General features: G+C 39.6%; 1 protein-coding gene across 1 annotated transcript in view; it reads left to right on the top strand.

The window, feature by feature from the left end:
- Positions 1 to 26,034, top strand: part of FRAS1 (Fraser extracellular matrix complex subunit 1) — a 428,246-nt gene that overhangs the window by 169,639 nt on the left and 232,573 nt on the right. The window contains exons 5-11 of the mRNA XM_043572402.1: positions 2,419 to 2,578; positions 5,176 to 5,309; positions 15,431 to 15,514; positions 17,632 to 17,733; positions 17,974 to 18,165; positions 23,106 to 23,195; positions 25,042 to 25,077. Coding sequence (XP_043428337.1) covers positions 2,419 to 2,578; positions 5,176 to 5,309; positions 15,431 to 15,514; positions 17,632 to 17,733; positions 17,974 to 18,165; positions 23,106 to 23,195; positions 25,042 to 25,077 — 798 coding nt within the window. The remainder of the gene's footprint in view (positions 1 to 2,418; positions 2,579 to 5,175; positions 5,310 to 15,430; positions 15,515 to 17,631; positions 17,734 to 17,973; positions 18,166 to 23,105; positions 23,196 to 25,041; positions 25,078 to 26,034) is intronic.

Raw genomic sequence — 26,034 nt, 5'->3', positions numbered from 1 at the left:
TTAGTTCTAATTAATATAATTTGCAATTTTTATCAGCTTGTCGTTTGCCTTTTGACTTTGTTTATAATGTATTTTTGACAGACTTTAAAAATTTTAATTCATTAGAGGGGCGACTGGGTGGCTCAGTTGGTTAAGCGTCTGACTTCGGCTCACGTCATGATCTCGTGGTTCGTGGGTTCGAGCCCTGCATCGGGCTCTGTGCTGACAGCTCAGAGCCTGGATCTTGCTTTGGGTTCTGTGTCTCCCTCTCTCTCTGACCCTCCACTGCTTGTGCACACACACACTCTCTCTTTCTCAAAAATAAATAAACTTAAAAAAATAAAATTTTAACTCATTAGAACCTATCAGTTTTTCTCTTACAGTTTCTTTCTTTGCTTTTATGCTTAGGCTTTTCAAAGTATAAAGGTGACTTGCCCCCTATCTTTTATTAGTTAATAGTTTATTAGCAAGTTGTGGGCTTGCCCATTTATATGCTGTACTAAATTTTATATTTAATTATAGCAGAAATAAAAATTGGTTGTAGAGGACTTGGCCTTGATATTTATGTCCATTTCTATGGTCACAGATGGCACACGGGTGTGAAAAGGAGGAGGAAGGCTGTGAACTCAACACAGTGGAAAGAGGGGAGAGGATTGAGCACCCTCTACCTGCCACCCTTCCTCTCCCTTGCCTGCTCTTTAAAAAACTACCTCATATAATCCTTATAGTAACCCAGTGAAGGGGATGTTGTCATACCATTTCAGTTTTTCAGACCAGAAAGCTGAGATTTAGAAAGATTAAGTCACTCACCCACACTTCCTAAGGCAGGGAGGGCTGAGCTGGGAGCTTCCAAGGAAACACTTGATGCATCTGACTCAGTGCATACTTGCATTATTGTTCTCTTGTGCTCCAGTAAGTCCATCTAGAAGAAAGTAATCTTCGTGACAGTAAGGTGAGGACTCCGTTCCCAAATAATTGGATGACTGTGAGTGCCTATTACTATCATTATAATAATAGCACAGGTTATTAGTAACGTCAGACGTGGCTTGCTTGCAACCTGGCTGTAATTTGCAGAATAAAGGGGTACTGACTTGTTTAGGTAAGACAGAGTTCTTTTGTGTTTGGGAATGCTGAATAACTATTCTGGATGCTAGCTTGAGAAGCAAGGGGACATTTATTTTCTATGCTTCTCAGTCGCACAGTTGTAATCCCCAGATTATATTTAGGTGATTGAGCACCTGGAATGTGTGATGTTTTTAGTAGAAATCTATACATGATTTTTGCTGGATCAGTTATTATCATATGTTGCATTTAATAGAGGCAAAGGAAATCAGTCTCCAAATATTTAAGAAAATGTTATAGGAGGAAAATTTCATTCATTAAACTTATCCCCCCCTCCCCACACACACACATCTTGTAAAAGGCCACCATTATTCCATTCTGCCATATTTTGACAGCTACTTCCCCAGGCAATCAACATATTTGTAGCTTTTTATATTCAGTGTTCACCACCCCCAATCTGCATCATATCTAAGGGGGGCTCATTTAAATATTTTTGGTACTCAGTAAGTCATAGAACTCAAAACAGGGATCTGTTAGATCACTGATACAGTGCTAGCTTTGGGAACATCATATCCCAACCTGAAGTGGATTAGCAGCATTCTGTGTATGTAGATGGGCTCAGAGTTGGCTCTGTAGTTTGTGGAAGAGCTGGCTGAAGCAGATGCCTCTTGCTGGCTGTCGTATTTCCCCAGGACCTAAAGATTATTGGAGCAGGAGACAGGCAGAGGGGGACTGAGAGGAGGAAGGATAGGAAAAGAGGAATATGGGAACTAATCAGGGTTTTAAAAAATAAAGGCAAAAAAGGAGAAAGAAAGAGAGAGAGAAAGAGGAACAGAGTGAGAGCTATTGAAAATAATAGGACCATTATAAAGAATTCAGAAGAGACTGTTAAAAACTGAGAACTGAGGGCTGATGGGGGGTGGGAGGGAGGGGGGGGTGGGTAGTGGGTATTGAGGAGGGCACCTTTTGGGATGAGCACTGGGTGTTGTATGGAAACCAATTTGACAATAAATTTCATATATTAAAAAAAAAGAATTCAGTAAATATATGTATGTATATGTGTGTATATTTTACTTTAGACTTTATAGAATTTTTTAAATGATTGGGGTTAGGGTACCTTTTATTTTCTTTTTGTGTATTTCTGAAATTTTCAAATATAAATCTTAGGGATACTAAAAAGAAAAGAAAATTCAGGTTTTTAATTGGTCTCTGGCTTGGAACATTATAAATCCTGGTCTTAACCTTGTAAGCCTAGAGCCTTCTTCCATCTCTCCTGAGCACCGTCCTTCATTTGTGTAAGAGGTTTGCTTCTGTCTGGTCAGATGAAAGCTATATTCTGACAATAACCTTCTTATTCTTTTTTCCCCTCACCCCCAGCATGGGACAGAGTGGGCCTCCTCCCCGTGCAGTGTGTGCTCGTGTACGCATGGGGAAGTCCGATGCATGCCCCAGCCATGCCCACCGCTGTTGTGCACACAGCAGGAGCTGGAATTCATCCCCGAAGGGAGCTGCTGCCCAGTCTGTGTGGGCCCTGGGAGTGAGTATGAACTTCTGGAAAGAAACCCTCTTTGCCTTTGAGGTTTACGTGGTGACATCCCAACTTTTTCTTGCTCAGTGTGGCTCAAAGACCCCTAACCCGGTTCTTTACTGGAACCAAGTTGGATCCTTATACTTGGCAGAAGCAATGTTGCAGAGAGTGAGGCTGGAACTGATCTCCAAGCTCCATTCCAGATTTGGGATTCTGCAAGTTTCCGATTTATTTATTTTGTGCTGGCCAGATGCATCCCTCTGCATCCGCAGCTCCCAAGAAGGAAAAAGAGGAGGGACGAGATTCTCTGATATGATTCCATAAGGGCCAACGTAGTTCCTCCTGCCTCTTGGCAGAGAGAAGAATGAACAAATCACTTCTCCATGTAGCATCACTAGCGCTAATTCTGCTGGCTGGTCTTTGAAATGACATAACATCTTTCTCCAAGACACACAGAGCAAGAAGCCGGTAACTCATTTGTCTCTATGGCACCTTCACTGTGGAGAATATGCCTGCCTACAGACCGAGGCCCCGTTCAGCAAGCCAGGGGCACATTTCCAGGTCCTTACCTTGGAGTCCGTGCTTGGTCCAAGTCCTCCTTTTATTACAGTTTAGGACTATATGTCGCTCCCATTTTTATAACTAAATAGTGTATACTTCACGACAAATACAAATTATTGTCATTACTGCATTACATCCTCTCCTGGCATATGATTACAAAAATTATTCTTTTATTTAATAATACCTGAAAGCTACACTCTTATTTTTGCCTTTTCCCTTTGAAAAGACCCTGGTTTCTTTCTCATCCCCTGTTATTCCATTCCTGGCAATCTGTTACTCTGGAGAACCATTACAGGGATTAAAAAGTATGCTTAGGAAATGATGAAAGTACAATGCTTGCCTCACACATTTCAGATGTCATCCACCAGAAGAGGACTGACAGCTAGCTGCTTTGGGCCAAATAACCCTGCAAGTAAAAATACTTGAACAACAGAGTTTGTGGGTGGTGAGTAGGCTGGCTGAGTTTGTGGGATCCTTTCTTATGCTTTAAGAGGCTTTCTTCTTGGCCTCCATGAGAAAGACATATTGGAAGCATTTTGCCTGGAGAGACTGGAGGATCAGCCAGGGCCAACTTCATAATTTGCTAGGTGCAAAATGAAAACACAGGGCCCCTTGTTCAAAAGGCAGTGGGTCTTTCTTCTGTGGTCTTTCTCAACTGTCAAGTTTTTAATTTGCGATTTAATGTCCTACTCCTTCAGGCGTGGGGATACTTCCCGGGCTGGTGGAGACCTTACAGGCACCCCAAGGCCACATCCTGCTACTTGGTGCATAGGGCATATGTACTCCCCTAGCACCCGCATCCAGGTCCCTGCTGTGGGTGCAAGATGGCAGTGTTCACAGTGATGTCGGGGTCCAGGAATGAACAGTCAAGAAAGAATTCTTGAGACATATTTGGTGCAAAAAATGTGGTTTTATTAAAACACAGGGACAGGATCTGTGGGCAGAAAGAACTGCGCTGGGGTTGTGAGGAGTGACTGATTATATACTTTCATTGGAAGGGGGTTAGGGAGAGCATAAGTCTCTAAGGAATTTGGAAGCAAGGTTTCCAGGACTTTGAGGAGCTAGCTGCTGTTAGGATCATTTACTACTGTCTAGTAAAACCTTAGACATGAGGTCCTTCAGATGTATATCAGTGGGCCATATGCTTGGAGGATGATTACTAACATATATCTTGGTTGGGGTGGTAGAGGTAAAGGAAGTTTCTAAAGGGATTTTTAAAAGTTTAAGAAGACTTATAGGATCCTGGAGGTCGGGCTAATGTCAAACTAAGGTTGCCTTTTGCCCTTAACAAAGCATTAATATCAAGGCAGCTGAGTTCCTAGAGGAAGGTCACCCTGTCTTAAGTACTTGTCAATGGGCTGCGGAGGAAATTTAATCTTTTCTTACATTTCTTTTGCCTTTGTTCTCCGCATCAACTGAGTGTGATTTTGGGAGCAAGTGGCTGAGAACCCATCTCAGGAAGGCAAGGGGGTAGTGGAATGCAGGACCATGCATCAGCTGAGGCTCCCTAGCACATGTTACGTTGTCTCACCAGACTTCACTTACAAAACTTAGGAAGTTATTAAGAACTCCATACTGTGACTGCAGAGTTTTTTTTCTTTAAAGTTTGTTTATTTATTTTGAAAGAGAGACACAGAGAGAGAAAGGGAGGGGCAGAAAGAGAGGGACATATATCTATATCTATCTATCTCTATCTCTATCTCTATCTCTATCTCTATCTCTATATATCTAATCTATATCTATCTATATCTATATCATCTATATCATCATCTATATATAATATCAAGCAGGCTCCCCAGGGTGAATCCCGACATGGGGCTCCAACTCACAAACCTTGAGATCCTGACCTGAGCCAAAATCAAGAGTAAGGCACATAACTGACTGAGCCACCCAGGTGCCCCTGACTGCAGAGTTTTAATCCCCAAGTCTGAGCACCCCCAACCACAGGGCCCTGTGTGACTACACTGGCTGCACACCCATGCAGTCAGCCCTGGGATCAGCAAGTACAATCCCCCCAGTAATCCTTATTTTTTCTGACCTTCCAGAACCTTGTTCCTATGAAGGCCGTGTATTCCAGGATGGGGAAGACTGGCCACTGAGTCGGTGTGCTAAATGTGTGTGTAGAAATGGGGTCGCCCAGTGCTTCACAGCTCAGTGTCAACCTCTGTTTTGTAACCAGGTAAGGAAGACAGCCTCTAAATGGATCCTTCATAGACTATTAACTTCACTGTTCAGGAATTTGAGCCTCTTCTGAGTTTGTCAGGCAGGCCTCAAAAGTAGTAGGAAAAAGAAGCAAAGGCAGTTTTGTTTTCCTTATACTTTTGGAGACCACCCTTGAGATGTTTCTTTTACTGTTAGAAGCTATAGATAGGTCTAATTATCAGCCATTTAGGCTAATCTTTACGTAATGAAAGTGAGCCTTGAGGGTACCTACAAAGAAGGCAGTTGCAGATGTTGCAAAAATGTCAAGCTAAACATCTGGAAAAGCCAGTAATACGATCAGGTATTGTGTCTCAGTGCATAGGTATAGTCTTGCTTTTAAAGACATATGCATGTCTTTGAACATGATTATCCAGATGTGTACTTTTTAATTCTTATAAGATAACGGTTCAAGTTATTCAAATCTTCTCTGGGAAGCTTTAAAAAATGGTGGGATTTTGTTCTTCATTTAAAGTTCATCTGATTTTCAAAACGTTAGACTCTTCACACAAATTTAGAAGAGAAAATCAATGGCAAATAAATGTGGTATACATGGTATTTTATAGTTTTTACTCTTCCAGAGGCTCCTATGGATGTTCCTTGGCAGTTGACAGATAACCATGAAAGGAGTTTGCCTCCAGTTGAAAAACAGCTCATTTTTGATCTAAGGAAAAGCTGGAAGCCAACATTCAGTTGATACAGAGCAGTACTTTGTGTCAAATAAAACAAAATCAATAACATGGCATATTGTGACAATTGGGCAATATTTTTAAAGGCAGACAAAAGGCAATTAGACAAGAAATGCTAAATGCCAAATAAAGGGAAAATGTATCTAATTGAAAGACTAGATTGTATTACCCACCCTACCACAACCACCATGCTCATGTCACATCTCCCAATTCATCACAAAGTCTTCTCCCAGTGCTGAGATTACAAATGAGCTTCTCTGTAGAGTTGCACAATATCTCACATTCAGAGGACGCTGTAGTGTTGGGGCATTTTGATTTAGCACTTTCCAGGATTCAGTTCCCTTGTGTATGAAGGGTAATTAAGCAGTTTGCCACCATTGCAATAAGGAAAGTGGGAGGAGGCATGGAGGAAACACCGCACTGTGAGCCTTCTGCTTTACATTTTTTAACCTTAATGGACTGCCTGTTAGGGGGATAGATATTGGAATAACTGAAAGTGCTAGTTCCCATTTTTAAAAACATTAAACACAAACTCTAGCTTCAAACACTGCACTCACATATACTTTGCACTGATATACATAATTAATTTAAAAAGATGAAATTTGGTACCATACTTTAGAGCTAGCTGATATACAAGCATTCTGGAGTCTTAAAAATAGGTTGATTTTAATCACTCTTGTATCATTAAGTTTGTATTTTTGCCATCACATACTTTAGAAAAACAACTCTCAGATTATTTAGAAATATTTTTCTTGATTTAATATCATTATTAAATATGAGATGTTCTGATGATATAAAGGGGCATTATAAAATTTAGGCTTTTGATGGTAACATCACCACCACTGTCTACCTTCTACCATCATCGTTGTCATCACCATCATCACAGTTTTGGCATTTATTATGTGCCAGTCATTAATTTTAAGGGCTTTGTAGTTCTCATAAAAACCTGATGAAGTAAGAACCATTATTATCATCCCCTCTTGCTGGTAGATGAAACTGAGATATGGAGAGCTTAAGTGACTTGCGTAAGGTACCACAGTTAGGAAGTAGCAGTGCTTCTAACCTAGTCAATTCTGCATCACAAATTCAACAGACCACACCCAACTCATATTTTTTTTTAATGTTTATTTATTTTTGAGAGAGAGAGAAAGGGTGAGTGGTAGAGGGGCAGTGAGAGAGGGGGACAGAGGATCTGAAGTAGGCTCCATGCTGACAGCAGTGAGCCCAATGCAAGTCTCAAACTCACAAACTGTGAGATCATGGGGCCTGAGCCGAAGATGGATGCTCAACTGACTAAGCCTCCCAGGTGCCCCACCTGACTCATATTTTTAACCATTATACTATATGGCCTTCCAAAATGTTGAGTTATATAACATTTATGTATAGTAATAATCACAATAACAATAGTCACTAACAGACTTGAACATGATTGCAACTATTTTATATGCATTAACTCATTAAATGTTAAAAACACACAAGTCCATCAGAAAAAGTGTATTTCCAGTCTTGAGCTTCAGAAAAAACTTGATTTTTAATGTAAGAGTTTTTTTTTTCTTTTAAATTGTAAAAGGAATCTGTACTTACTAAGCAAAGTTTGGAAAAGGCAGAAAAGCAGAAAATGATCATCTATATTTCTACCATTCAAAAACACCACATATATTTTGGGGGTAATTTATTCCAATTTTTTTGTAGGCAAATGTGGATATGTTTTTTTTTTTTTGTTTCATGGTTGTAATCACATTTTATTTTTATTTTTATTTTTTTAATTTTTTTTTTCAATGTTTATTTATTTTTGGGACAGAGAGAGACAGAGCATGAACGGGGGAGGGGCAGAGAGAGAGGGAGACACAGAATCGGAAACAGGCTCCAGGCTCTGAGCCATCAGCCCAGAGCCCGACGCGGGGCTCGAACTCACGGACCGTGAGATCGTGACCTGGCTGAAGTCGGACGCTTAACCGACTGCGCCACCCAGGCGCCCCTGTAATCACATTTTAGAGGCTGGGATAATCCAGAGAACTCCCATTTGATTCAACAAAAAATGACCATCAACAAGGCACATCATAGTCAAATTCACAAAATACAGAGATAAGGAAAGAATTATGAAAGCAGCAAGGGAAAAAAGCCCTTAACCTATAAGGGAAGATAGATCAGATATGCAGCAGACCTATCCACAGAAACTTGGCAGGCCAGAAAGGAGTGGCAGGATATATTCAACATGCTGAATCAGAAAAATATGTGGCCAAGAATTCTTTATCCAGCAAAGTTGTCATTCAAAATAGAAGGAGAGATAAAGAGTTTCCCAGACAAATAAAAGGTAGAAGAGTTCGTGACCACTAAACCAGCCCTGCAAGAAATTTTAAAGGGGACTCTTTGAGTGGAGAAAAGAAAAAACAAAACAAAACACCAAAGTAACAAAGACTAGAAAGGACCAGAGAACATCACCAGAAACATCAACTCTACAGGCAACACAATGGCACTAAATTCATATCTTTCTGTACTCACTCTAAATCTAAATGGACTAAATGCTCCAATCAAAAGACATAGGGTATAAGAATGAATAAGAAAACAAGACCCATCTATATGCTGCTTACAAGAACTACTTCAAAATTTTTTTAATGTTCATTTATTTTTGAGAGGAAGAGACACAGAGTATGAGTGGGGGAAGGGCAGAGAGAGAGAGGGAAACACAGAATCCGAAGCAGGCTTCAGGCTCTGAGCTGTCAGCATAGAGCCTGACGAGGGGCTCAAACCACAAATCGTGAGATGATGACCAGGGCCAAAGTCAGACATTTAACTGACTAAGCCACCCAGGTGCCCCACAAGAGACTCATTTTCAACCTAAAGACACCTGAAGATTGAAAGCAAGGAGTTGGAGAACCATCTATCATGCTAATGGTCATCAAAAGAAAGTTGGAGTGGCCATACTTATATCATAAAAACTAGATTTTAAAATAAAGACTGCAACAAGAGGTGAAGAAGGGCATTATATCATAATTAAGGGGTCTATTCACCAAGAAAATCTAACAATTGTAAACATTTATGTGCCCAGTGTGATAGCACCCAAATATATAAATCAATTAATCACAAACAAAGAAACTCATTGGTAATAGTACCATAATAGTAGGGGACTTCAACACCCCACTTACAACAATGGACAGATCATCTAAGCAGAAAATCAACAAGGGGACAATGGCTTTGAATGACACACTAGACGAGATGGACTTAACAGATGATATTCAGAACATTTCATTCTAAACCAGCAGAATACACTTTCTTCTCAAGTTCACATGGAATATTCTCCATAATAGATCACATACTGGGTCACAAATCAGCCCTCAATGAAAAGATTGAGAAATAAAACCAAAGCTAGAAGCATCACAAGTCCAGACTTCAAGCTATATTACAAAGCTGTAATCATCAAGACAGTATGGCACTGGCACAAAAACAGACACATAGATCAATGGAACAGAACAGAGAACCCAGAAATAGACCCACAAAGGTATGGCCAACTAATCTTTGACAAAGCAGGAAAGAATATCCAATGGAATAAAAACAATCTCTTCAGCAAATGGTGTTGGGAAAACTGGACAGCAACACACAAGAGGAATGAACCTGGACCACTTTCTTACACCAGACACAAAAATAAACTCAAAATGGATGAAAGACCTAAATGTAAGACAGGAAGCCATCAAATGTAAGACAGGAAGCCATCAAAATCGTTGAGGAGAAAGCAGGCCAAAACCTCTTTGACCTTGGCTGCAGCCACTTCTCACTCAATGTCTCCAGAGGCAAGGGAAACAAAAGCAAAAATGAGCTATTGGGACGTCATCAAGATAAAATCTTCTGCAAAGCGAAGGAAACAATCAGCAAAACTGAAAGGCAACTGAAGGAATGGGACAAGACATGTGCAAATGACATATGAGATAAAGAACTTATCAAACTCAACACCCAAAAAACAATCCAGTGAAGAAATGGACAAAAGACATGAATAAACATTTTTCCAAAGAAGACATCCAGATGGCTAACAGACACATGAAAAGATGATCAACATTGCTCATTATCAGGGAAATACAAATCAAAACCACAATGAGCTACTACCTAACACTTGTCAGAATAGCTAACATTAACAACTTAGGCAACAACAGATGTTGGCAAGGATTCAGAGAGAGAGGATCTTTGTTGCACTGCTGGTGGGAATGCAAAGTGCTGCAGCCACTCTTGAAAATAGAATGGGGGTTCCTCAAAAAATTAAAAATAGAACTGCCCTATAACCTAGCAATTGCACTACTAGGTATTTATCCAAAGGATATAGGAGTGATTTGAAGGGGCACATGCACCCCAATGTTTACAGCGGCACTATTGACAATAGCCAAAGTATGGAGAAAGCCCAAATGTCCATTGCCTGATGAATGGATAAAGAAGATGTGGTATGTGTGTGTGTGTGTGTATATATATATATATACACATATATATATATATATATATATATATATGAATATTACTCAGCAAATGGATAAAGAAGATGTGGTATATATAATGGAATATACTCAGCAATATATATAATGCTGATTATATATATAATATATAATGGAATATTACTCAACAATCAAAATGAATGAAATCTTTCCATTTGCAGCAACGTGGATGGAACTATAGTGTATTATACTAAGCAAAATAAGTCAGAGAAAGACAAATATATAATTTCACTCATATGTGGAATTAATAAAACAGATGAACATAGAGGGATGGAAGCAAATATAAGATAAAAACAAGGAGACAAACCATAAGAGATTCTTTAATACAGAGAATAAACTGAGGGTTGCTGGCAGGGTGTTGAGTGGGCGGATGGGCTAACTGGGCGATGGGCATTAAGGAGGGCACTTGTTGGGATGAGCACTGGGTGTCATATGTAAGTGATGAATCACTAAATTCTATTTTTGAAATCATTATTACACTCTATGTTAACTAATTTGGATTTAAATTAAAAAATAAATTAATAACAATAAAAGAGAAGTTGGTGATAATCTCTGACAAAAAGAAATATCATATGTTCAAACAGGGTGTTGTTCTCTTAGGGAGGGATGTAAATTTATACTGAAATTGCTTGCTTTCAACTTTTGTCCAGATGCCTTGTGAACAGAGCTCTGACCCATCCACATTTTTGTAGGTACATTAAAATGGTCTGTTCGGTCTGATGAGAGTTGGTTCTGATGATATTACCACCAATTTTTTTTAAATACTATAATTTTCCCATTCCCCATGTTGATTAATCTGAGTAGGTTGAACCTCATCTTTGAATCTTCTTTCAAGAAAGGTAGAAGATTCTATGTCTTCTCAGCCACTAAGTGTTTGAAAATTATTATTTAAAAAAAATTTTAATGTTTATTTATTTTTGAGAAAGAGAGAGAGAGACAGAGCACAAACAGGGGAGGGGCAGAGAGGGGTGGGGGGACACAAAATCTGAAGCGGGCTCCAGGCTCTGAGCTATTAGCAGAGCTCAACATGAGGCTCGACCTCATGAACTGCAAGATCATGACCTGAGCCGAAGTCAGATGCTTAACTGACTGAGCCACCCAGGCACCCCTGAAAATCATTTTCTTATTGCCCACATACATTAGGTATAATTGGAGGGGTCAAAAATTGGGAGCCATTATTAATTTCTTCACATCCCAACTCTGTGGACTCTTTTCCACTGAATCCTGAAATCTGGTGCCCTGGTGGGAAAGTCTGATGTCTGTCTGCTTTCTATTCCATTGTGTTCAGCTAATTTTAGTCTGTTGGATTCTTGCAGGTTGTATCTTTATCTTTATAATCAAAAAAATTTTTCAGGATATTTCTAGGTGAGGTGTCTTTTCACCTTGTTGCCTAGAATATGGTGAAGCCCTTTCAGTCTGTATTCTAGTTTTTTAAATGCTTTCTCCAGTTATGGTTTTGATTTAATCATATTAATTCCAATTATTCTCATTTCTCCAGAAAGTTATGATGATTCTTGGATTGCTCCCCTCCCCCCTTATTATCAATCATGTTCTTTCTTACCATTTTTCACTTTGTGTCTTTCCTCTTCATATGGAGAGAGCTTCTTGAGTTTGTATTTACCACTTCTAGTATTGATTTTAATTTGACTATTTCACTTTAATTTTCTTTTAATTCTTCCTTATTTTTCCTCTCACTGGTTCATCTAGTTTTTTATCCTAATGCTTTTTCTTTCTTTATTGCTGCTTGCTTCCATTTAATAAAGACTGCATTTTCTTGCATCTTACTGAAGTTGCAAAATTGCTTTTAAGTCCTTTTTTTTTTTTTTTTAAGATCTTATAGGTGTAGTTTTCAGAAGTCTGCTCTTTCTCTGAATCTTCAGAACATTATTAGTTTTGTTTGCTCTTCAGGGTTTTTCCCAAGTTCCTTGCCTTCTATTTACTTATCCTTGATCAAGAGAAATCTGTCCATACCCACTGCTCGAAAGCTGCAAGGGTAAGTGGCCTGCCCCTGGCTAACTCCCCTTCTTGGATCCATAGCCAGATGCTAAGAAATATGTCTCCTTGTCTGAGGGTTTCCATTTAGTATGTCCCTATTGTACTAAGATTGGATCTTTTTCTACCTCCACTGCTCAGCCCTCTTACATTTTTAATATGTGAAACAAAAAAAAACTGTAATCCCCAGTATGCACCGCTGCAAAGGCTCTCTTCCTCCCTCTCAGTGACCATGTGCTTTTCAGTTGAGGCATTGTCCTATCCTGCTACTTTTTATCACTCTCTCTGCCTCCTCCAACACACATACTTCCCAGTCTCCACCCCCCCCCCCCCCTTTTTACATTATGGGCTCTGATTAGATGTAGCAAGAAAGATGTTGAGGGAGGTGAGGGCTGGCATTCTGACTGCTTCCAACAGTTGTGGCCACACACCGGAGGGATGAATCTGGGTCGTGTTTGGTATAGAAAGGCAGGGAGTTAGGCAGACGTGATGGTTCTTATATCTATTTAGGTTTACACCTAGCAAAGAAAGACCTAGCAAAGAAAGGCCATAAAATGTCTTATGCTCAATGGGACTTCCTCATAGCAGTGGCAGGGGGTTGGATGTTTTACTTTTTGGTGGTGAAATTTTTATCTCTTTCTCTATCTACAGAGGTATCATAGTGGGAAAATATTTCACCAAGAGCTGTTAGCCATAATACACCATAAAATTTTTATCATAAATATTTTTATTTAAGGAATATGAAAAACCACAATTAAATATATCCTTAATGGTAGTCCTACCCCAAATTGTAATGACAGTAATCATAGTTTTTTTGTATCAATTTCTGTGTTTACTGAAGGTACTATATGACCTGGGGTTGGTGAACTTTTTCTGTAAAGAGCCAGATAGTGAATATTTTCAGCTTTGTGTGCCATTCGGTTGAAACAACTACTCAACTCTGCCATTGTAACACAAAGACAGCTATAGATAATATGTAAATGAGTGGACGTGCCTGCATTCCAATAAAAGTTTATGGAAACAGGTGGTAGGCTGGACTTGGTCCATGATCCATAGTTGGCTGGCCCCTGTATAGCCTATGCTTTTGGAAGGACAAATCTACATAGCCCAGGATGAAATGATACAGATAGAAGATAGCAACAAAATGCACTGTTAAAAGTCTTTTCCATTTTTCTGACCTATTTTACTGTGCATCTTCTTACTTGCATGTCCAGTCTTGCTTATGAAGCACCAGCCTGGGTGAATTACCACCTCTCAGTCAGATAGTTCTCTTGGAACCTGGGATATCTTCTCTTTAAATGCTTTTCTCTCCTGCCCTTATTGATCTGGATTGGTGAATAAAGATTCTGTTTCTGTCAATAAAATATATAATTGGGTATTGCCAGTAAGAATTAGAAAGTTTGATTTTCCTTGTATCAACCTTACTACAGCTAATTCCTTCCCCCATGCTCTTGAGTTGACTCTGCTACTATACTTGGGTCTAGTCCATGTTGGTTAAGATGGACTGATACTAACTCCGTGCTGATTCAAGATTTGTGATCCTGACATTCGTTCCCTGTTTACCAAGCATTGTATAAATTCATTTGTTTACTACAATAAAATTACTGAATAGTGTGACATCAAATATACCGTTATTTTACTTTCTCACTAAAATTTCATTAAGCTGAAGAGTTCTGAGGTTCAGAAATGCTTGATGATTTCAGCATGTGTCCCAATTTTCACTACTCTATTAAACATCAATGGTCATAATATTTTTCATGTAGAAGAATAAGGAAATGAAATAACCTAAAGCATCAAAAACAGTTGTCATTTTAATTCCAGTGACTCAGTTGCTTGAAATAAATCCCTATTAGATAGTAATGCATTAATTTAACTGATCATATACAGTTGAGTTAAAGAACTACTGAGGTATGACTGGAACTGTTCAAGAAAAGTTAAAGCTCTTTTGTGCTTCTTGTAAGACAAAGTGAAAGTAACTGTAAGATAAACCAGTTCTTGGTCCTTAAAGTTTAGTATATTGTAACCTTGCCTTTAATTTGTCTACCTTCCTGTCATTCAAAAGGTTGTGGTGATAAATCAAAGTGAGAAGCCGACTCTTTGGTATCAATGACGGAACTGTTCTTGTGAAAATTCTTTGCAGGGCAATGGAGACAAATGGTCTAATATTTGGGGGGTGACAGTGGTAGAGGTGAGAAGTAGGGAGAGGGCAGGGAGCAGTTCCTTGGGCGTTTAGTCTCTGTCACCCACTTTTTTCTGCCCTTATTCCCAAATAGCTCACCTACTTTTTTTCTGCCTTTATTCCCAAATATCTAGAGATACGATTGATTTTTTTTTTGCATGTAGTGCATATATGTAAATGTGTGGATTCACATAAAGATGCAAAAGAATAGTGAAGTAGCTTATCAATAGAGGGATAACTTCATTTTGGATTTAGCAATAACTCAGCTGGAGTGTAAATATCCATAAGTATTGGTATGGTTCTGTGCTGTGAAGTCTTGCTCCAACCATTATCATAACCAGGTTGGCTGTGTGACCTTGGGCAAGTCACATAATCTCTCTGGTCTTTACTTTTCTTGTTTGTAAAGCAAGGAAAAGAACATCTACTTCTTAGGAAAGAAGCCTTAAAATAATGTAAAGCCTTAAAATAATGCCTGATAAACACTGAGTACAATTATTATTGTTATTATTATTATTTGTGCTTTTGTTTGCTCTTAGAAAAGAGGGTAGGACTTGAGGAATGTGCAAATGTCTTAAGAATCACGCTGACTTTGGAAGTGCAAATTCTTATCAAAGCACCAGGTGACTAATAAATACTAAACGAGAGGAAATTGCTATTTATGGATGCTTGAGGCACATGATTGAGTGGCCTATGAATGAAATTTTCCTACTGTTGTGGGTTTTATTAATGTCTCCTTTTGATGGATTGTTCCTTTTTTGGGTCTAAGGATGAAACTATCATCCGAGTTCCTGGAAAATGTTGCCCACAGTGCTCTTCCCGATCCTGCTTTGCATCTGGCCAAGCATACGAGGTAACCTTTGATGTCCCCGCTGTAGGTGTTTTGACATACGTTCTCACACATATGCCCTCCGCCCTTCCAACCACCACACCTCCCCACCCTCTTGTCTGAGTCTTTGCCAAGATTAGTAATTCAGTACATAAACAGCTTTTTTCTTCTCTTTGTGGAAAGCCTTTATGAAAAAATTAAGTTGAAGGGGATTAGAAATATAAAGGAATGTGCTGGCAGGCAGCACCTGGTTCACGAACCTTGGTGAACTTACTGTTCACACGTCTCAAAGGGAAAAAAGGACTATCATTGGTTACTATCAGTTTACACTTAGGTTGGAGGCCCTGGAATGTCTATCTGCTTTGGTTGGATTGCATGTACTGATATCCAGAGACAGCTTCTGCCTGCCTTACACTGTGGGGAAGCATGGGGGTGGTAGGGGAGAGTGGCAAGAGAGGTGAGAAGCTAGGGGTGGTGGAAACTGCACACTTGAAAGTACTATTGGAATAATCTAGATAATTGTGCCTAACATATAATAGATGCCAAATAAAAACGAGTTCAGCAAATTAAATGAGTGAATGGATGTTCTATCTTAGGAGTGCCCTACTGAGCCAAAAGAAGGTTACATTATTCAAAAGCAAAGAACCTATAAAAAATAAAACCGACTACTTCTTTGTTTGCCAGCCACTCTATGGAAGACTAAGTATAAATTGGAATTATGACTCTCAGTACAGAATCTGGAACTGAATATTGGGAATGAGTATCACAAATTCTTGATGGGTCACTTGAAGTCTGAATGAACATAACTAATTGGGAAAGGATTTTTGTATGTACTAGATCTGTGTTGTCCAATACAATAGCCACATATGTGCCAGATTAATGTCTCGTGGAAGAGATGGCCTTTGTATCTATTGTGATGTTTTTGGTTGCAAGTAACAGAAATACTCCTCTATAAGTGGCTAAAATGAAAACATGAAATATCTCATATAACAAGAAATGTAGAGATAGGGCAGTTGTAGGGTTGATCAGTACAGGTCTCAGTGATGTCTTCAAGGATCTAAGCTCTCTAAAAAAAATGTTTATTTATTTTTGAGAAAGAGAGAGAGGGAGTGTGAGCAGAGGAGGCACAGAGAGAGAGGGTGAGAGAGGATCCCAAGCAGACTCCATGCTGAAAGCAGAGAGCCTGATGCGGGGCTCAAACTCACAAACTGCGAGATCGTGACCTGAGTTGAAGTCAGACGCCTAACTGACTGAGCCATCCAGTTACCCCTAAGCTCTTTTCTGATCTGTCCACCCTACCATCCATTGCATGTTGTCATTTGCTTTCTGTCTTGTCCCTTCATGTCCCCAAGATGGCTTCCTCAAGTCTAGGCAGCTCATCCACACACAATCATTACTAAAGGCTGGTGAGGAAAAGGGATGGCTTTTCTTCTTTTATGGGAGAGGAGTCTTTGGCCTCCAATGCTATAGCAAACTTCTTCAGAGGTCTCCTCAGTTAGGATTGGGAAATGCCCTTGCTCTAACTGCAAGGGAAGCTGGGAAAGTGAGTACGTGGCAGTAGGCACTGGGTCTCCTGGCAAAGAAGAGGAGCTAAAGAATGACCACTGATTAGGCAGCAAACAGGGTCTTCTTATGAATCTTGATGCTCCAGAGACTCTTTGGGCCTGGGCCTGGCATAGAGTAGGCCCTCAACACATCTGTGGAATGCATGTAGTTGAATAAAAATGAATGTAAAGTTCCCTTTGGACATTTGTTGACTTTTTTCTTAGAGGCTGTTGCTGCCTAAATGACATCATTCTCAGGAGTACATTCAATGTGACTCAATTAAAAATGGTAATAAAAATTGTGTGTCTTGGGGCACCTGGGTGGCTCAGTCAGTTAAGCAGCCGGCTTCGGCTCAGGTCATGATCTCGCGGTCCGTGAGTTCGAGCCCCGCGTTGGGCTCTTTGCTGACAGCTCAGAGCCTGGAGCCTGTTTCAGATTCTGTGTCTCCCTCTCTCTGACCCTCCCCTGTTCATGCTCTGTCTATCCCTGTCTTAAAAATAAATAAATGTTAAAAAAAAATTGTGTGTCTTATGTTCCTTTGTTTCTATTTGATATATGTGACATTTGATTTTCCACTTTGTCCTTTCTTTCCTCAGCATGGTGACCAGTGGAACGAAAACGCCTGTACCACATGTATATGTGACCAGGGTGAGGTCCGGTGCCACAAACAGGCCTGCCCCCCACTAAGATGTGACAAGGTATTTGATGGAGTGTAGCTTGATTTATAAAAATTTATTCTGGGGCATTTAAGAAATGCATTTCTTAGTCCAGTGTGTCTTTTGAGGGAATCGAAAGTTTTATTATGCCTAGAAATATTAGATAAAGATATAAAAGATCTGCTTCCTAGAAAGGAGGGCTGAGGCAGAGAGGAACTTGCCTCAGCTGGGTTAGGTCGGGTGGAGAACATTGCCCTTTATCTGCCATCTTTGTTTCTTCAGGGTCAGAGAAGGGCTCAGCGCCACGGGGAATGCTGTGAGGAATGTGTGTCTCCTGCGGGAAGCTGCTCACACAATGGGATTGTGCGGTACCAGGATGAAATGTGGAAGGGCTCTGCCTGCGAGTTCTGCATGTGTGACCACGGCCAAGTGACCTGCCAGACTGGAGAGTGTGCCAAAGTGGAGTGTGCCCGGGTAAGAAGCAAAGGCATTTCCACTTGGACTGTAACAATTCTCTACAAAGGGATAGCTGGTCCCTCACCTGTTCCTTACTTTTTGGCAGCAAAGGCGACAGCCAGGTTGACCACTCACATTTCACAGAGTCTTCTAGCACAAAGATTCTGTGGTGTAAAATAAATGTCACTATTTGTTCAGACTGGCTTGGAACAGCCCCCTGGAGTTTTTAGTTCTCAATGCATCTGGTCAGATTGGAAGCCCTGAGCCGGAGACGTGAAAGGGAAGGACATGATATGGGACATTAGCCTATCAGTCAGCGCAGCTGGACCTCATGGCTGGGGGCCTGCCCAGCTTGCTATGTTTGTAAAACAGAGGTCCGCAGGTGCTCCCATGGCCCAGCTTCTGTTGCAGGCCCCACTGGCAGCATTTAGCAGAAAGGAGAGCCAGCCCCTACGGGCTGCTTCTGTGGATCAGGAAAGAAAATGAAATGTTTTTGTTTTTGTTTTAAAGAGAGGGAGGGGAACCTCATAAATAATTAACTCAGTTGACCTCTGTTGACTTTTGCTGTCTGCAGAATTTCTAGAAGCTTCTAACAAAGCAGGCTCTGTTTGGACTATAGATGTATATTGTAGGGAAATTGCTTTTTTTTTTTTCCTCTTTGAACTCAATTTTGACCCATTGCAAAACAAATTGCTTTTAAAGTTGTGTCCTTCTCCCTCACCGCTCCCATCCGCCCCACCAATTTCCCGCAGGGTTGTGAACTTGAGTAGATGAGGGAAACTCAGAAGATCTGAAGCACTGGACGTCTGTGAAGGCATTTTTCTTTCTAGTTCTTCTCCCCCACATCTCAGCTCCTCTTAGCACTGAGCCTGAGGAGGAACAACCTTTCAAACAGGGCTGTCAATGACAGGGTGATTTTTCATTTTGCCTCTTACTTCTAAGTCTTGGCAGAGCTGAAACATATTTAGGTAAAGAGGGTCTTGCTTTTGCAGATTTATTTCCCCCCACACGCCTTTTCATTTCCTTTCCTTCTTGATGTCAGGGGAGTCAGAATGGTTGGATGAAGATGAGAAAAATCCTACTCAGGGCCCTTTTCTTTCTCCCTCTGTCTCAGGCTGAGGCTGGGCTTCCTGGCCTTGGCAGTCTCCCTGAGGATGCAGGGTTATTTTCTAAGGTTTCAATTTGCCTAATAACACCCCAGGGTTTATGGAAAATGTGGGAGAGGTGATTCTGGTGGGGTGGGTTCTGTAGCCACCTATTTCCAGTGAAGTCTGAACAAAGAGTCTCAATCACAGAAAATAATTTGACCCACTGTCTCCAATGCTAATGCATTTCCAAGTGCCTGCTATCCTCCACGACACCTATCTGTGGCCCCCGTATGCCAGATCATCTTTGCTGTTCTTAGAAAAAATGGGGAGCGACCACTGAGGTAAGTGCAGAGGGCCTCGACTGCCCTCCAGTCACCCCACAGCACAATCTCATGTCCTCCCAGTTCTCTCACCCCCAGCTCCTCATTTATGAACTGAGGAGTTCCAATGCCTTTATCCCATTTCTCCAGGTCTTTAGTTAACTAAACTAGTGTCTTCCAGGTGCCCTCTGTGTTTCCAAATGTGGTTTAAGGCACTGGGTTCTAAACTGGAACCAGAATGAAATTTTAACCAAAACTGAACCTTACCAGAAATATCCCTTAGCCTTCATTCTGTGCCATGCTTCTGCAAATAGCACTGGTTAATGACCTTGTGAACGCCTGGAGTACAAACTTCCTAACTTCTGCTTAGCTTGGAGATAAAAAGAGGAATAAGACACATTCTAATCTCAAGAGTTTCCACGCTTTGGGGGAAGTCAGATACATAAACAGAAATCATAATATGCAGTAGCACCAATGATTATGGAAGTATGAATTAAATGCATTAAGAGCATCTGAAGAAAATGACTATCTGCCAGGGGAGTGTGAAAGTAGGCTATTGGTATTTTTATTCAGTTCTACCCCACTTTTAGCCTTATCGAGAATACCAAGGTCATTTGGTTTCTAATCCTAGATACCAAGGATAGGTTAAATCTAAGTGTATGTACATCCACAAAGATGCAAAAAAATAAACTTCTAGAAGAAGAGACAGAATTGTGCACCTTCACCACTGTAAGAATTATCACATTGGTTATCAACAGCAGTGTTCTGAGTAGCATGGAAATCAGCACACAGTTTTTCTTTTTTAAAAAAGGAAAGAATCATATGACGTTTGTTTCTGATGTATCCAACCAAATCCCTAGACACTGAAACACAAATAAATCAATAGTAAAATAGCATAGTATGATGATTCTCATTTTTTCTACATTTTGGGGTATTTTTGAGCGTGAATCCAAGAAGTCAAATTACTTTGTTTTTTAAAAGACTTAGCATTCACATATGAGGCATAAAATGATGGTAGTGTGGGGGAGGTGGGATTGAAGCTTCTAGCAAAATGCACAGAAGAGGGTAGGCGTACCATAAGTATGAGGTACCTTTCCGTTCTCCAGTGGAGGAAAATTCCCTTAAAAGAGTGTTTCCTTTTCCAATGGGCAACCGAGTGGAATCACACAGTCTTGCGTCTGGTGGATGGATGTTGGTGTGATTCGGTGGGGAGGGGTTAGCAGTTTCCATCCGACCTATGCAGCAGAATCCTCTTAAAAAGAAAAGAATTAGTTTTGTTCCGCAAAGCAATTTTTCTCAAAGCCAAAGTCAAATGCTAATTGGAGCCAGCTCCTCACCGCAGTGAACTGACGCAGTTTGGGGCATCCAGGCTTCTTCTATAAATAGCACATCTATTTAGAACTCCCTACCTCACCAAAACTGAATCCTTGTTCCCCAGCAGCAAGGCTTGCTGTTATTTACAGTAGTGTTTGAAGACTCAAAACTGCTACCTTCCTTGCCCTACTGGGATGATGCCGGCTCCATTTTCAGTTTTCTCTGTATGTATGGAGTGGGCACTCAAGAATTGCTCACGTGTTTTGTCTTCAATAGAAGTACACATATTCTGTCTTGTTTTAAAATGTTGTTTTAAGCATCTTAGATTACATGCATATAAGCCCTTTTATATGCTTTGACAGCAAATTTCACTGTTTCTGGGTTAGTCTTGGCGCTACCAGCTGATTTGTCACGTTTCTGCAAAACCATTTATATGTAAATACGCCTGCTAGCTATAGCATCCACTGCTCTCCCTTGGCCTCTGATGGGCATTACAGTTTGATGGACAGTGATCTGTCTATACAACTCCTTTCTTTTTGAAGTCAGTTTTGAGGCACTATAAAAAGTTACAATCATTCATGTATTTTTGTATTTCTTTTAAAAGTGTGTATTTTCCTTCATTAAAATAATACATATTCATTTCACAAATTGACAACTCAAGAAAAGTAGAAAAGAGACTTTAAAATCCATCAATAATGCTGCAATTCAAAGACAACCACTGCTTTTATTTTATGTATTTTGTAGCGCAAAGTGTTTTTAAACATGAAATATCATTGTGATTATTCTGTTTGCTCAATTCTACGTTATTCAATTTTTACATAACATGGTTTCTGCACTTTAAATGTAATGTAGATCCCAAATTAGATAATGTCTTGATTTAAAGAAACATCACCATTCTTTAGACAGTATATATATCTTTTTTTTTTTTAATTTTTTTTTCAACGTTTTTATTTATTTTTGGGACAGAGAGAGACAGAGCATGAACGGGGGAGGGGCAGAAAGAGAGGGAGACACAGAATCGGAAACAGGCTCCAGGCTCTGAGCCAACCTGACGTGGGGCTCGAACTCACGGACCGTGAGATCGTGACCTGGCTGAAGTCGGACGCTTAACCGACTGCGCCACCCAGGCGCCCCTAGACAGTATATATATCTTTAGAAAGTGGAAAGCGCTTTAAAGAATACTCGTTAGCCTATAGATATTAGATGTTAGTATATGCATATGAAAAATTATAAACAAAAAACATGTCTTTAACAGCAGATTCCCTGGAAGGTAGATTGCAGTGGAATTGTACTTTCTAGGTTATAGAATTTATAATTGTTTAATTTTTTAGTAAGCATTTATTATTTTATAATAAAAATAAAAATTATGACATTATTAATATTGGGAAATTAAAATAGTAAGACTTTGAAAGTTAAACATCTACCTTCTTTGTGTGACCTTTTTTCCTTCCTCTTATAATTAATTAAAAAAAATAGTGATTATGTGGATAACAGTTTCAGAACACTGAATAAAAATTAGTTTTCTACTGTTTAATTTATGCCTGAGACTGCATCTGTGCATACAGGGATGTATCTGATTTCGTATTCAAGAAAAAGTGTTGGTTTGATTTGAGCACTGTTAATGAAGCCAAATCACAAGTTCAAACCTTGTATGTTTAAGATAGCCTGATCCTTTTCTGAAATTCATAACTTTCCAATACTACCACAATTAATCTTGACCATTCTTTTTTTTTAATGTTTATTTATTTTGAGATTGAGATAGATAGATAGAGAGAGAGAGAGAGAGAGAGCATTAGTGCATGAGTGGGGGAGGGGTGGAGAGAAAGGGAGAGAGAGAGAATCCCAAGCACAGAGCCTGATCCAGAGCTCCATGTCACCAACTGTGAGATCATGACTTGAGCCGAAATTAAGAGTTGGATGCCTAACCAACTAAACCACTCAGACATCGCAATCTTGGCCATTCTTATTCATGGGAGCTCCTGGTCATGGGTGGGAAATGATGGAAGGATCTGTACTCATGCATTCCAGAACTGGAATAAAAAAGCACTTGGAGGGGTGAGCTGCATTGCCTAGATTTTCCATAGGAAGACAACAGGGGGAGATGGAGTAAGCAATGGGCCAAAACAAAGGATCTGCTAAGGTTTTTCATTCCTGTCAGGGAATCCAGCTGTTGTGCAATTTAGCACTGCTACCTAGAGATGGTAATTTGATATGTGCCTCTGCAATCCTTCTACAGGGTGAAGAATTAATTCACTTAGATGGAAAATGCTGCCCTGAATGCATTTCAAGGAATGGTTATTGTGTTTATGAAGAAAATGTAGAATTTGTGAGTATTAGACTAATAACTGAAGACTATTAAAAATTAATAATTCAAAATTAGTTTGATGAGGGGCATTACCTTCTCATATCTTTTACCCATTCATTGTTCATCAAATGTGTACACCTACTGTGTGCCAGGTCCTAGAGAAACAGAATCAAACAGCTCGAAGAGTCACTGCTCTTGCTGCAGGGAGCTCATGCTCTAGTGTAGGCACATAAGGGACAGACAAAAACCTGCCAGTAGCTGAGAGGAGGGAGGTGCATAAGGTTAGTGTATGATCGGGGAAGTCTCTCATGCAGAGAAATTTGAGCAAAACCTAAGGGGAGTGAGGCAGCAAGCCATGTGGATACCTGGGGAGAGAAAATGTGCTAGGAAGAGTCAGCAAATGAAGACGACTGAAGCAGAAGTGTGCTTGGTGTGTTCAAGAAACAGCAAGAAAGTGACTATGGCTAGAACCAAGAGAATGGGGGAGAAAGGATTTGGTGCCGGAGTCCACTAGGTAGCCTGGATGCCATGGTAAACGTGTGTTTTACTGTGACACAGACAAGAGCTGTAGGAGCTTTGAGCAGCCATGCTGTGATCTGGCTTACTTGTGAAAGGGTTACTTTGGCTGCTTTGTGAGCAAGTGACGGAAGGGGGTGAGGCTGGCAGTAGGTGATCTGGTTGGAAGGTTTTTGCAATAGTCCAGGAGTGGTGATGGTGTTTGGTCTCAGAAGGAAGGCTCTAGATTTATTTTGCAGGTAGAATGGAAAGGATTTTGATGGATTGGATGGGGGACGAAATTCCATTTGCTAAGGTTTTATTTCTAAGTCTGTACTTTTAAGAATTATATACCCAAAGAAAAAAAATATTTGTCTTAATCTCTTCAACTTTGCTCTATTTGTATAGCCTAGATCCCTACATGGGATTTTGTAGTGTTGATAAATTGTGTTCTAAAAAGTAGGCCAGTTGATCATAAAGACAACTGCTTTATTGACCAATCAGAATAAAATGATAAGAATTGGGATTAAGTACTTTGATTCCTACCTACTTTTTCTTCATGATTTGGGAAAATTGCATCTGTCAACCTGTGTATGCTGGAGAGAATACTGTGTGAGGTTAACAGTTTGGGCTCTAAATTCAAATATCTACTTTGCCACATACTAGCTGACATAACTTTAGACAAGTTACTTAATCCTCATTTGTGAAGAAGGGATAACAATAGTACTTACCTCATGGGGCTATTGAGATAATACCTATGAAACACTTGGAACAGATGCTGGCACGTTAAAAAAAAACAACAAAAACAAAAACAAAAAGCTAAAGAAATCATTGTTATGCTGTTGGCATTGTTTGTTTCATAGTGGTATTCAATAATTTAGTTCTTGTTTCTTAAGAAGTTAGGAGATTAAAGGCTGCCTATAAATGAAGAATTCCTATTTTCTCAACCATAGTATCAATTTTCCTACCCATTTTTGGAGGTAAATTAAGCCCGGCAGAGTTAAAGAAAAGCAAGTTGCTTTAAATGAGTCGAAATCCCCAGAGTACTGTGGTACCATACAAGATTCAAGAGTTTGCCCCCACAGGCTTAGATTTCTTGACTGTGAAGTCCTTCATGTTGAAGGGAATGGAAGCCATGTGCTCAAGCACAAAAGGAGAATCAGAATTCACAAATATTTCTGAAGCATGTTGTCTTCACCTCATATTGTATGCTTTTCTTGTTTTTGATATATATAGATTTTTTCTATTCATAATAAATGAATGATGTTGCATGATACTTGGGCAAAATGGATAACTCTTAAATGAGAAAATAAATAGATCAGTTTAATGGTGTTTTTAGTGGTATAATAAATACATTTCTCTTTGTTCCTAGATGTCCTCAAATGCAAGTGAAGTTAAACGTATTCCAGTAAGTATAGATTTTTAACTTGTACATGGATATTGGTAGAATTGTTTTAAGCAATGATCTGCATAAACTGTCCTGGGAAACCTTACTGCCATAGTATTTTTTAATAGTCATGTTTGTTGGCACCATGGTCCCAGATTAAGAATCTTAATGATAACTAACACTTTGATTCATTGAAATTTGCTTCTTTATTTACGTTATTTTTTCCCCAATTGATAATACTTCTCTAACTACAAGCTCCTACACATATTTTTCCCTTTCTTTGATGATTTCCTCTTTCTCATTTTTTCTGGCCTAGAAAATTCAGTTTAACCATCCATGCAATTTCATGTTCTTCAAAGCATGGAGAGCTTTTGGGGTTTGGGAGTGTTAGTTCCCCAAAACAAAACTGATTGTTCATTCTTTTAAGGTTGTTTACAGGAAAACATTGTATGGTTCCTTTTTAAGGTAAAGTGCAAGCACATTTGTTCACACAATCAAGCTTAAAATTTTGAAGGCTATAGAATAAGGGGGCCAGGAATCCAGTCTGCCTTGAAATGGAAGAAAAGCACTTCTGCCTTCTCAAGATAATATTCCTGATTTTTCTAACATTGTCATTCATTTTTGCTAACTATAGCCACATTAATTGTTTGCAGTGTTCAACATCAATTGGTTTAATAAATATTTTATCAAATATTTATATTATAATATGCTCTTCTATTCTCTCCTGTTTTACCTCCTTCATCACCCCAAAACATTCTGGTAGGAACCCTTGTCTCTTTCCTATCTTCAGGGTGAGTAGGATAGTGAGCAAAAAAGGAATTGTTCTTTATAATTCACTTTGAATTCTCCATCAAAATATTAATGTTCATTACCATAATTTGCTTGACCAAAAAGAATATTTTAGCATGAGAAAGCCCATGGCACATCTACGGCCCACTAAAAATGGTCATACAAGAGCTGTAATTTTAAGAATATAAT

This window comes from Prionailurus bengalensis, chromosome B1 (assembly GCF_016509475.1).
Source record: "Prionailurus bengalensis isolate Pbe53 chromosome B1, Fcat_Pben_1.1_paternal_pri, whole genome shotgun sequence".
NCBI lineage: Eukaryota > Metazoa > Chordata > Mammalia > Carnivora > Felidae > Prionailurus > Prionailurus bengalensis.
This window is presented reverse-complemented; position numbering and strand designations above follow the sequence as displayed.